This window comes from Sturnus vulgaris, chromosome 7 (assembly GCF_052056855.1).
Source record: "Sturnus vulgaris isolate bStuVul1 chromosome 7, bStuVul1.hap1, whole genome shotgun sequence".
NCBI lineage: Eukaryota > Metazoa > Chordata > Aves > Passeriformes > Sturnidae > Sturnus > Sturnus vulgaris.
The window spans coordinates 26974022-26986087 of record NC_142249.1 but is presented as its reverse complement, the minus strand read 5'-3'; the positions used below and the strand labels follow the sequence as shown (position 1 = coordinate 26986087).

The 12066-nt window shown below is 39.8% G+C and overlaps 1 protein-coding gene across 3 annotated transcripts in view; it reads left to right on the top strand.

The window, feature by feature from the left end:
* Positions 1-12066, top strand: part of SMARCAL1 (SNF2 related chromatin remodeling annealing helicase 1) — a 35453-nt gene that overhangs the window by 17729 nt on the left and 5658 nt on the right. For all 3 annotated transcript variants that reach the window (XM_088168228.1, XM_088168229.1, XM_088168227.1), the window contains exons 10-12: positions 5463-5603; positions 10739-10957; positions 11735-11805. In XM_088168228.1, coding sequence (XP_088024354.1) covers positions 5463-5603; positions 10739-10957; positions 11735-11805 — 431 coding nt within the window. The remainder of the gene's footprint in view (positions 1-5462; positions 5604-10738; positions 10958-11734; positions 11806-12066) is intronic.

The window sequence follows — 12066 nt, the reverse complement described above, 5'->3', positions numbered from 1 at the left end:
GCACAATAATTGGATTAAATTAGTACATTGATAATAAACATTACATTCTTTGGATATTAGTTTCTAATTTGTCTTGTTAGATAGCCAGACTGAATCTCCACCTCTCAAATGTTTAGCTCATGGTCACAGCATTTAAAGCCTTATTTTAGTTTTAATGTCTGATGTTGGCCAGTTTTCAAAATGGTGTTTTTAACCACTCAGTCATAATTCATCTTTTCCTGCTCGCTTGTATATATTGCAAAGCAAGTGTGGTATGGAATTGTCAAACAAAGCCATATATTAAACGTGTCACTTAAGTTTGCCAGTTGGAAATTTTTAGACTTTTTTTTAATATTAACAAAAGCTGCGAATTTTGTGTGTGCAGCACTCAGTATCTTTTCTAACGTACTTAGCTACTACCCTGACACTCAGAAAAGTTTTACTTGAGACAGAGGAAGACATTTTATAATGGCTGGGTGTATGCACTGGCTGTGCTCACTGCCTCATGGCTTGTCCCAGGTTGTTATTAGTTTAGAGTAAATATATAGACATGCCAAATTTACAGAACAGACAGAACTTTGACAGAGGACTTTGGACAGAACTTTGAGAGGAACTTAGAATTGCATGAACAGTAAGATAGAGTGAAATAGCAGCAGCAAGATGTTTAGCCCATATTTTTTATTCTCTTCATTTTCCAGTGGATGTGCAAACTTGTGGGTGTGCAGACTTGTACATGGGGGAGAATGCTCTGTCTGCCTATGTAAAAGGAGGTAGTAGAGTTTGCACGCAGTCTGTGTGTGTCTCTGCAGAATTATGGAGGAGGATGGGTTGAAAGCTGTAGTAGAAAACAGTCTTTGATGTTTGGTCATGTGGCAAAATTGCTGCTTTCAAAGTCAGCCAGCTTTCACAACAGCAGGTCTGTGCTGGCAGCTGCCTGAGATTTGTCCCCAGCTGCAGCACCTCTCACAGTACTCAGGGGCTAGAGGTTGCTGTGTTCAAAGTGGTCTTTGTGTCTTTTTTCCATGCATATCAAAGTGAGAATAGCTTCATACTGCTGGGCTGTGGTTGAGTCACCAAAAGGCCTGGTTAGGCCTGGCATGTCCTTCCCCCTAATTCAAAGCTGTGTCAGTTGGTAATAGGACCTACTTGTCATCTTGCTGTTTTCTGTAGTTTCATGTTTAGGACTAAGTTCTCCTAGGCATACTGACAACACTGGTTGTTCCCTTCACCTCTGCCCTGCATCTGCTTCCCTCAGAGGCAGAAAGTGTCAATAGTATTACACTTCTTGTAAGCATTTTGTTTTTTCCTTCTAAGATTAGACTGACTCAGAGACAAAAACATGGGAGAGGGAGTACACATACTACCAATATCCTTAAACCAGCAAAGCCACGGGGATATGGATGGAGGAGAAACAAACAAAACAAGTTTTTCACTGATCTGTAGTGCGATCTCTTGGGGACCAGAGTGGAAAGGATTCTACTTATTTTGACCAGCCAAGGTGCTGCATGGTCTTTATTCTTCTGTAATTGCATGGAATACTGCAAGGCATGGAAACTAGGGAAGGTCCCAATGGAAAATGGATGAGCTTTTTGGAAGCATGACAGTAAGTAGTGAAGAATTGCATTGGAAACTGAGAAATAAAAGGTACTATCTAATAAAAAATTCCAATGCCATTAAATGTGCTTACACTTTTTATGGTCTCTATGAGCATTGCTCTCCAACATGTGGATAATATTACTAATTTGATTGTTCCCATTGAGCTGCTGTTCCAGTTAATAGTCTGATGCACGTCCTGATGTTTGCAGGGTTGAAGGTCTTTGGTTTTTTTATGGGAGTCCAAATACACTGTGTGGCTGGAATCTAAACCTTTTATGCTTGTTGCCATAGAGCAACCAAAAATAGTGGAGAGAAACAGGTCTATGCTGAAGGTAGAAGGTGAGGAGGGAACACAAGCATTTCAGTTTCTGTCAGAAAATAAACAGCAGCTGTCTTTAGATGTAACAAATCTGTATGGATTAGATATATAAACCTTTCCTTATTGTCACCTGCTGAGAGAAGGAACTTCATCTTGAAATTGAAGAACCTGTGGGCCCTCAGGGCTTCATCTCAGATCTGCTCTTACCTTCCCATTTTTTTTTCTTTCTTGTAATAGGAAAGCAGTTTAATTTGCTCCATTCATAGCTCATTACTGCTGTTTGACTCACATTGTCTGTCTAGATGTTGTTTAACAATAGGGAAAAGTATTTCTATTTTTCAGAATAATTACTGTAGAATTGTCTTAGGAAATGCAGAGCCTGATCTCTTGCCCAAGTAGAGAAACAGACACCTCAAAGAAGCTGCTCCTCTTCCCCTTTATCACATATTCTATTTCATCAGGTGATTATTTTATTATGGTCCTTCTCAGATTTTTCATTTTGCAGGATAAGCTATTCTTAAGCTAAGCAGTTTAAAATGACTCAGTAAGCAAAAGCTGGGGACACGAGTAGATGCACAGCCAGAACCAGCCACACTTATTTTAAAAAGTGTGTCAGTCTGATAGCATATGGCAGAGCTCCTGCTGTGAAATTCATTTAACATAGAGACAGTGATTGTATGTTAATGAGGCTCTTTGCATGTTCAATTATTTGTCTGTCACATAACCCCTCGCCTCGCCTACTCCCCTTTGAATCATTAGTTGCTAGGTCTTGACCTCTAAAGTAAGTGCCATCATTTCATAAATTATTCTTTGACTTTCAAAAGTGACTTTTGTAAATGTTTTTACAGCTGTGGAATTAATTCTTGCTGGTGTATTGTGTAATGCTACAAAGCCACATTTCTGTTAGGCTAGTTAGTAAATGAGAACTGCAGACCAGATCTCTACCAGTTCTGTGAGCTTCTTGCCTAAATGCAACTACTGAGCAGCTAATGTTAGTTCATCTATGTGGAAATATGTATCAATTGATTACAACATCTGATTTTGCTAGAAAGTCCTTTCTGGCCCCTGCCATCTTATTTTCTGTGGGGCTGTTCCATATTATTGTTACAGACCTTTGAAGAAAGAGGCTACATGCTTACTCTTGGCAGCACAGAAGGTTCAGCAGGAAACAAGAATTAAGCAGTGATCAGCAGAGACTTCTCTGCAGGAGCAAATCTTTATTGGCATCTATTCAAAATGAGTTGCCACTAGAAAAAGAAATGGGAATCAAAGCCATTTCTTTCATCCAGAATTTAAGTCAGCCTTCAACACTTGGAAATTTGTCGTCCTAGGTTTTCTCTTTCTTCTGTTCTTTCTTAAGCTCCATCTGTCACAGGTTTTAAAACTGAAAGGGACCTTTGGGATAATGAGTTAAACCACCTATGTTCCATGCAATTTTCTGGAATTAATATCTGAAGTTCTTCACAGCTCTTGTAGAGTTAGTGTCTTTTGGGGTTTGTTTGTTTGGTTTTGTTGTTGTTGTTTTTATTGTTTGTTTTTTTCCTTTTTAGTTTGCTTTAAATGGTTAATTAGAAGATATGTCAAAGCCCTTGGTAAGAGCTTGCAGTGGTTGAATACCTTGTCTGTTCAGAAATGAGTTACACACAGCAAAGCAGCAGCTAGACAAGTTTAGAATTCAAATAGCCTGTAACTTCATCATGCTCTCTTTTGACACCTATGTAGGGATTGAGGAAGGAGCCTGAATAATTGTTATGACTACTGGGGAATTAGTGTTCCAACCTCATCTTGTGCAGCTCCTGGGGAACAGCCTGTGAGAAGCAAGAGCCTTGAGAACCGCATAAACCCTTTCAACACAGTTGGGTTTATGTTCTATTTATTATGTCCCTAATCTGTTTTTGAATGTGTTCTTGCTTTAGCTTGATCCAGAGTTTTCTTACATGAGCTGTCTGTCATCCCATGACTTCATGTTTCCCTTTTTCCGGCAGATACCTTCTGTTGATCCATGAGGAACAAGTTTACTTCGGAGCTTTCTTGCACTTTTGGGACTTGTCTTGCTTTTCAGCAGATTTCTCAGGGTAGTTTCAGTTTCCTCCTCAAAGGTTTCTGTTAGGTGTTAGATATTGTCTAGGTTCTGTTCAGTTGTCCTTTGATGTTACCTTAATTTTTAAAAATAACCTAATTTCTGCTTGATCACTGTTGCCTCATGGGATTTTGTATCTCTGGTCTCTGTGACTCCTTCTGAGTAGCATCAGCACCTCTGTCTTGTGCAAACTCTCACTTTCTGACATGCTCAAAGGTTTGACCTTTCCTCTTACTCAGTTCAGTAACTATTCTGCTTTTTTTTTAAAAAAAAAGCAGATTTATAAGATTAAATGGGAATTGTCTGCTCCTGGTGATGATCACATTTCCCTCTGATGTGTTTAATAGGGATTATTGGAGGAGGCAAGTCCCACCTTGATTACAACCTATATAGAAATAGCTGATAGAGTCTTGAAATTAATTTCCGGAACTTTTTTTCCACCAGATTTGGTTGGTAAGTGGATGAAACACCTGAATAGATCTGGGTGACTTGTTGATCTCAGTGAAATGATAAAAGAATTTAATTTTCTTTTTCATTTAAATGTGAATGAGCTGTTGGTACAGATGTCACTCAGCAATCTCTTTGTTATTTTAATGAACCTGCATTAAACCATGTAGGAATTGCAAGACACGTGTAATTTAAATACAATATGTGAATTTACAGCAGTAGAAATTCATAGCTTTTCTCTAATAATAGAATTAGGTAATAGTGGTGGTATGAAGGTAGAAGTGTATCTTGGAGACTTTACGGTGAAATTTTTCCCCCTACTTCTTGGGAGCACCTACTTTAGATATTTTCCATCCTCTTCCTGTCTCCCCTACAACACATTTTACAATCTTCTTACATGATTTGTATTTATTCTCTCATGTTCTAGCATCCAGCCAGCTGTGCCTGCACTCACCATTGGCTATCAGATCTTCTGGCCCTGCTTCAGAGAGCTTCATTTTTTTTCTCCTTGCTAATATAATTTTTTAAAAAAATTAACAAAGAAGTAAGGGAAAAAAATCAATTTTGTATCTCTTCTGCTTTTGTGAGAAAGACAGTCTGCTTGTGGCTTGCTGTGGCAAGTTTATTATGAGAGAATTTACTTTGGAGGGGTGGGGATGTACCTATGAGGGTGTGTCATTTTCCTGAGATAGCTGATGCCAAATGAAAAGTTGAGCCAGGCATAAGATATTAACGTGTCTAGTGGGTAAATACTGGTTCAGAAAGTACTATAGTAAAAATGGGTTCCTTCCCTTAGAGCATGTGGATGGGTATTAAGGAACTGTATGGCTTGTCCTACTCCCTGGAAGTTTGAAGTACTGTCCTTGAAGGTCTTCAGTGATAGCTGAAAGTACCTGTGAAGGTGAAGCACTCTTCCACTTAGGGTACTTGAACAGGGGGGTCTGGGATTTTCTTTCAGGACTGGGGTGACTTGCTAAGTTCTGCTGTGTTGTAAATTGATAATGATGATGATGATAATAATGCCCTGCTTGTTTCTGCCAGGCTGCCAAGCGAGTGATCCTGCTTTCGGGAACGCCGGCCATGTCGCGGCCGGCAGAGCTCTACACGCAGATCGCTGCTGTGCAGCCAAGCTTCTTCCCACTCTTCCACTCCTTTGGGCTGCGCTATTGTGATGCCAGGAAGGTAATTCCATGGGAAATGGCCGACTCTGCAAACAGTGCACTTCTTCAACATATGGAGGCTTTTTCTTTTCCTCCTTCTTTCTGCATGATATTAGATCTTTTTTTGAGAAAGTTTCTCTGCAGAGTAATGTTTTGAAAGTTCTTTAGCTGAGGAGGTCTAGGTGCTGCAGTGGTGGGCCTGAGACATGAAAGCAGTAGTGTTTCTTGCCTTGAAAACCATGGAAATAAAAATGGGGGGAAAAAAAAATCCTCAAACAAATGTGGCCATAACTGATGAAAGGAGTCTGTTCTTATCAGACCTTGGCCTGTCCCCTGAGGTTTTTAAAGGGGCAGAGTAACTAAGGGGCCTTTAAGCAGCTGCAGATTTGGGCTAATTGATTAAAAAAAAAAAAAAAAGAAACAACAAACAACCTAGTTTCTAGTCTTAATCACTGTTTGATGAAGGACTTGTTGCTTGAGATTTTAGATTTTATACCTCTAGGTAAGTAAAAAAATGAAGACATACAGACTATATCTTTGTATTCCACCCTCTTCTAATTTAGGAAATGGATGCAATCCTCAGCATATTTTGAAAATAACTTCTTTGCCAGCTGCTCAGCAGTTGTTTCCACAGAGTTACTGAGTCCAACCACTGCAAGAATTTGGCTTTGCAAGAAGCCAGCATTTGCAGCCACGATAGCAAATGTCTGCCTTGCTGCCAAGGTACGGGCAACTCACCTGCACTTCCCATGGCTGTTGTGTGTGTTGGAACACACACTGCTAGGAGAAGAGCTTTTGCTGCTGCTTCTTGTATGCAGAGGCTCTAGGATCTTCTGTGCTGGTTGCCTAGACACAAAAGAGGGACTCAAATGTCCCTACAGCTCTAATTCAGAGTGTTTAGCAAAGTTGGAAACACCAAATGACCATTTCAGTGTTCAAAAATATTTACAGCTATTTGTAGGGCTTTTGTGTTTGTTTTCTTTTCTGTTTGGGGTAGCTAAGATATACCAAGTTTCCACCCAGAAGATTCTTACTGCAGTCTCTCATAAAATTCTTGACTCCCCTTTTTCCTAGATCTGAATGCCCATTTGCTTTCATAGCCAGTGTAGTGCTGTTCTGTCTATGTCCAAATGTGCAAGTCAGAGAAGCACTTAATTGGCTTTGCTAGTTATGTGCTGATGCCATTGATTAGAGTAAGGCCATTAGCATGCAGAATCACAGAGCATCATAGTAGGAATCATATGGAGGGAGGCCACATCTTCTGCTAAGCTTCATTATCTTTAAAACTGAAAGATTCCTTTCTGAGCATTCCTTTCAGAATGGTTCCTAGAGGGAAATGAAGAGATACAGTTTAATCTTCTTGGTTTTCTGCAGTATAAAGGAAAGTTGATTTGCAGAATGTGAGTCTAAGTAGGTTTGGAGTTTGATAAGCCCTGTTAAGGGTGAGGTTCTGCACAAGTAGCAGTCACTTCAGTTATGAGGCACATGGACCTTGGATAAAATAAATAAAATTGTTTTACAGGATCCAAGCTGTAACAGTGTGTTCAGTGTAAATGACTTTTTAACCTTCAGTGAAACTCAGTATGGAGGTCACAATCTATATCAGCTTCCCTTCAAAATCTCATCAGGATTTCTAGCACAATTTTATTTCTCTATTTGACCTGCCTCTCATAGACAGTTGAACATTGTTGGTCTTCTCCATACTCGCCTGGGACATTTTGTTACAGTTAATGTCAGTAAATGATGGCATGAATCTAGGAAGAATTTGGTTGTTTGGAGAAGTGGGGCTGCTGGAAATGAAGAGATGTAGATAGTATTAGGGAAGAAGAATATGGGTTGCCATAGATCCACTCAGCAATTAAAAAATTTAAAAGGTGATTGCAGTTGGTTCCTTCATGACTGTAGAGTATCTCTCACATTTGTTGCTGTAGCTCTGAGACTCTCTTAGGAGTTGTATCCTCTCTGAAGAACTGTTGTGATACTTCTGCTGTCAATACTCAAGGAAGTTCTGCTTTCTGTCCTGAAATTGGCAGCATTATGAGTGGAGATAGAATTGCACAGAACCAGAGAAGCTTTGCAAGGCTTTTGAAGATGTGTAAGGATGAAAGGTGTTATGTAAAAATGTTTTGGTATTAATAATAAATCTGATTGCATTATAAGATTAAAGAAAAATTGGCAAATCTGATCGATTCAATTTAAAACTAAAGTCTGACTAGTTTCTGTTTCAAGATTTTATGATAGAAAATTGCAAATACCTGGCAGATCTGATTAGAACAGTTATAAAAGTTTATTGATTAGAAAAGTTATAAAAGTTTATAATTTTTTTATTAGTTCAATCTCCTAGCATCTGTACTTTTAAAAATGCAGCAAGTGAAATGTCACCTGTTATTTACAAGGTATCCCAAGACTGTTTCCCAAAATAAATGCTGTGAATTCATTTTTGAAACTGGCTGATATTGGCAAATATTAAGTAATTTCTATCTGAGCACACGCTCTGAATTTGTAAGACTTTGGCAGCTTCTACTAACACTGTAATAAGTTTACTGACTCATGTAAGATGCTGTAACGCTTTGGTTAGAAAATCACAGTTGGGAGCATGTGTTCTGGAATGTTATGGATCAAAGCCAGATGTGTATTTTGGCAAAACAAATATCCCTCTTTTTTCTCTCTTTTCTTTTCTTTTCCACAATAGGATATACTAAAGTAAATTTTAATAATTCCAAAAGTAATTACCTCTTTATAACTAGCCAGGTGCAGCACAGAACTAGGATATTTCCTAGCAAATTGTTGCAACACCATAAGCAATACATAACGTAAACATACTGTGGGGACTCTGCCTGTCTGTGCTTTTTAACATGACAGTAGATGTTATCTTGGCTCTGTGTGTGCCTTGTTCTTTGCCTTATGAGGATGCAGCTCTTCTGAAATCAGTTTGGCTACGTGGACACAAAGCATATGTATGACTTGCTTGTTGTGGAAGTGGAAAGTGGGAAAACACAGGTTTTTAAGTGGAAAGAGTTAGCCCGAGGAATATCCAGGCCCCAGAGCAGGCCTTGCTGAGCAGTCTAATCATGTTGATCCTTCCTATTCACCTACCAGTGCACTGAGCAGTGTGGGCAGTGGGCTTTGGAGGCTGGGCACAGCACCAGGGGGTCCTTCTTGGTTCTGTCCATCTGCTCTGCTGGGCCCACAGAACCTGAGAAATGCAGAAGGAGCATAAAGACTGTGGCTCAGCAATGTCAGCTTTCATACAGAATGCCTAAAGTTAATAAACCCAGATAGACTTGAGCTGGCTTTTCATGGACCTGAGGGATGCATCTGTGTTGCACTCTTGGTTTCAGGGAAGCAGAGCAGTGATACCCATGTTGGTTTTTGAGGAGCTGGCTGAGATCTGTGTGTGCTTATTAACTCTATCCCTACACCACTGGGCTGTTGTCAGAGCCAGAGTTTTAATTCTACAGGATTCAAGCTGGCTATGTATTTAGGGTTTGAATTGTTTCCTGCTTTAATGAACCAACTGTAGCTAATCAGATGGTGCCATAATTATGTAGGAATAGATTAAGTCAGATGAGTTTAATGATGGCCATAAGTACCAGAATCTGAAGTCAGTTAATGGTTCACATCAGTACAATATGGCAATAGGATTGCAGATTGTTTTATCTCAGCCTGAAGTAGGAATGTTCACTTTTGGCTATCAAAGAGGTCTTACTTGCTTATAAGGTCTTTGATTCCTTCCTCTTCCACAGCATGTTCTCATCTCTGTTCATCAAAACACCACCCCTTAATACAGTCAGTAGCATGACTAACCTTATGGCTAGTATGATTTATTTTTTGTCTCATGCATTCTAGGAGAGGATGGAGGATGCAGTGAATACTTAGGAGCTTCTTTCTCTTTTACTTCCATTTATGTGCTGTAGCAGTTTTTTCTTGGAGAAGACAAAATCAATATAGATATTTAAGGTTAAATCTATTTCATCAATTAACGTAGCTGATGGAGGTGCTGAGGCTCCTCACATCTCCATTATATGCATTTCAGGAGGGAATATGTAGTGGCTTACTTTGGGTTGTTATTCCAAGACCAGAAGTTGTATTTTTGGACTCTGCCAATATATTTAGAACTAGAGCTATGAGAAAGACTTCACCTCTCTCCGCACTTTGGTTTTTGGTATTCCTGTAGCTGTATTCCCTATACTTACTTGTGAAATTGCAGCAGAAAGGTTTCTTTTTTCCCTTGCTTCAGCATTAAAATCACATTGGTCTCTTCTCTGAAAGACAGTTGTTTGAATGATGCTTCTTTTGGGTAATGTACCAATTTTGATGCCACTGTTGTTCTTTCTCAGACAACAAAAGATAGGCTGTGGAGTTTCTGGTAGGAGAAGTGATGAGCTGAGATTAGTTGAACAGGTGTACATTGCGTTCACACAGGATCTTGCAGGATAGGCCAGACTGAAAGGGGAGTGCTTCAAGGAGGAGTAAATGAATGGCTTGTTCAGAGGACCTTTGAAGTGATGATGCTTTGAAGAGACAGTGTTTGGAGTGATGTCTTTTGGGCTACAGTTTATTTCTGGTTTGCTTGAGTCTGAGCCAAACACGGTAATGGCAGAAATAGAGTATGTCAGGAAGCAGAGCAGGAGTCAGGTCACAGTGGCGAACAGGCAGTTCCAACCTAGCATGTCAGACAAGTGTAACAACTCTGTGAAGGCATCTAGGTTGAGGATGTTTGTCCTCATGCTGTTAGAGAATATTTTTGTGTGTCTCTCTGCTTAAAGCTGAGATAAACGTGCATGCACAGAACTACACTGAGTTCTTTTGGCCTGCTCAAAGCTGCAAGTGGAGAGAAGCAACACCTTGCTGTGTGAGAGTGAATATCAGGGCACAAGGCTGGAGTAGCGATCCCTGCCACCTTTCTGCATAGCCTTCTTCCCTGCACCACCCTGAGCTCTTGTAGATAGGAAGAAGGGAATCTTGTAAGTAACCTTTTCATGTTGAGTGGATTAGGTTGTACGTTTCTACCTTATTGCCATTTTTGTCAAATCTCCTGCTGACCGTCAAGTTCTTGCCTTGTCCAAATTCCCTGGAAATTTATTCTGCTTTTGGATTGTATGAAGAGCAGTCTCTTATAGGTTTGACACTAATAACTGCTTTGATCTTTCCTAGATGCCATGGGGTTGGGACTACTCTGGATCATCCAACTTAACTGAACTGAAAATTTTGCTGGAAGAGTCCATCATGATCCGACGTCTGAAATCAGATGTGCTTTCCCAGCTTCCAGCAAAGCAGCGCAAAATGGTTGTGGTGGCTCCTGAAGGCATTAGTGCAAAGACCAAAGCTGCATTGGCAGCTGAAGCAAAGAAGATGGCCAAAGGATATGAAAGTGTAAGTCAGAAACTTATTTTCGCGATTAGCTGTTGCTATTTCAGGTATTATTTTAAAAAAACTTTCTTGTGAAAAAGTGTGAAAATTCCAAGGGTCAGAGCCATACCTTATGTGAAGGCACAGTTTTAAATGAGTGTACAGCACAATCAAAACTAGCTTAGCTTGTTTTGCTTTTGATCTGAGTGGTCTACTTTGTCCCTTTGTGTGAAATACCATTTCCTTTCTTTTTTCTCTTGTTAGTAATTTCTAATTGTCTTTCATATCTCCTGCCTCTCTACTTACTCTCCTGTCTAGCCTTGTAATCTCATTCAGCCTACAGAAACAGCCTTGTTTGAGTTGTGCTGTAAGCAGAGCAGTAGCCAAAAATGTGAAGGGTTTATTTTTGCTTTTCTTGTTTGTTTTCCTTGTATGGGTGGAAAATGCATGTTCTAGGCTCCTAGGTTGCTAATACAGTTTTGTATGAACTTACGGGTTTTTCCTTGCCATTTTAGTTGGGACACGCTTTCTAAGCTAAAACTGCATTTGTGATACACTTGTCATCCAACTGGTAGGAGTTGAGTGGGAGGTAGGAAGGGAGGTTTCAGGGCTGTGTGAGTATCTGCTGTGCCTGATGGCGAGTAGGAAACTTCCCCCCATGCCTCTATTGTTGTGCATTTTTAGGTTGATTTTTTTTCCTAGCAAAGTGTTTACTGGCAGCAGCAGAAATACCAGATCAGTAAGCAAGAAGGAGAAAAGGCATTTTTGAGACTCAAATTTGTTTATCTCTTCCTTCTACAGAGACAACAGGAGAAGGAAGCTCTTCTCATCTTCTTCAGCAGAACAGCAGAAGCTAAAATCCGCTCAGTCATGTAAGCGCCGTGTCACTGTTTCATTCCTGCCCAGTAAAATGTGGTTTTCTGCTGAGAACAGGGAGGCAGTGCCTTAGAGATAACAGTGCAGGGACTTGAAGCATAGCCTCAAGTCAGCCTAGAAAAACTTGATTGTAATTACAATGCACTAAACATTTTCTTCTCTTAGGGTTCTTTGGCTGAATAAGTCTTCTGATTTCATTCCAGATAGAAATCTAAACTGTCGTTTGAGCCATTTAAAATTACTTTGTGTTTGGGACT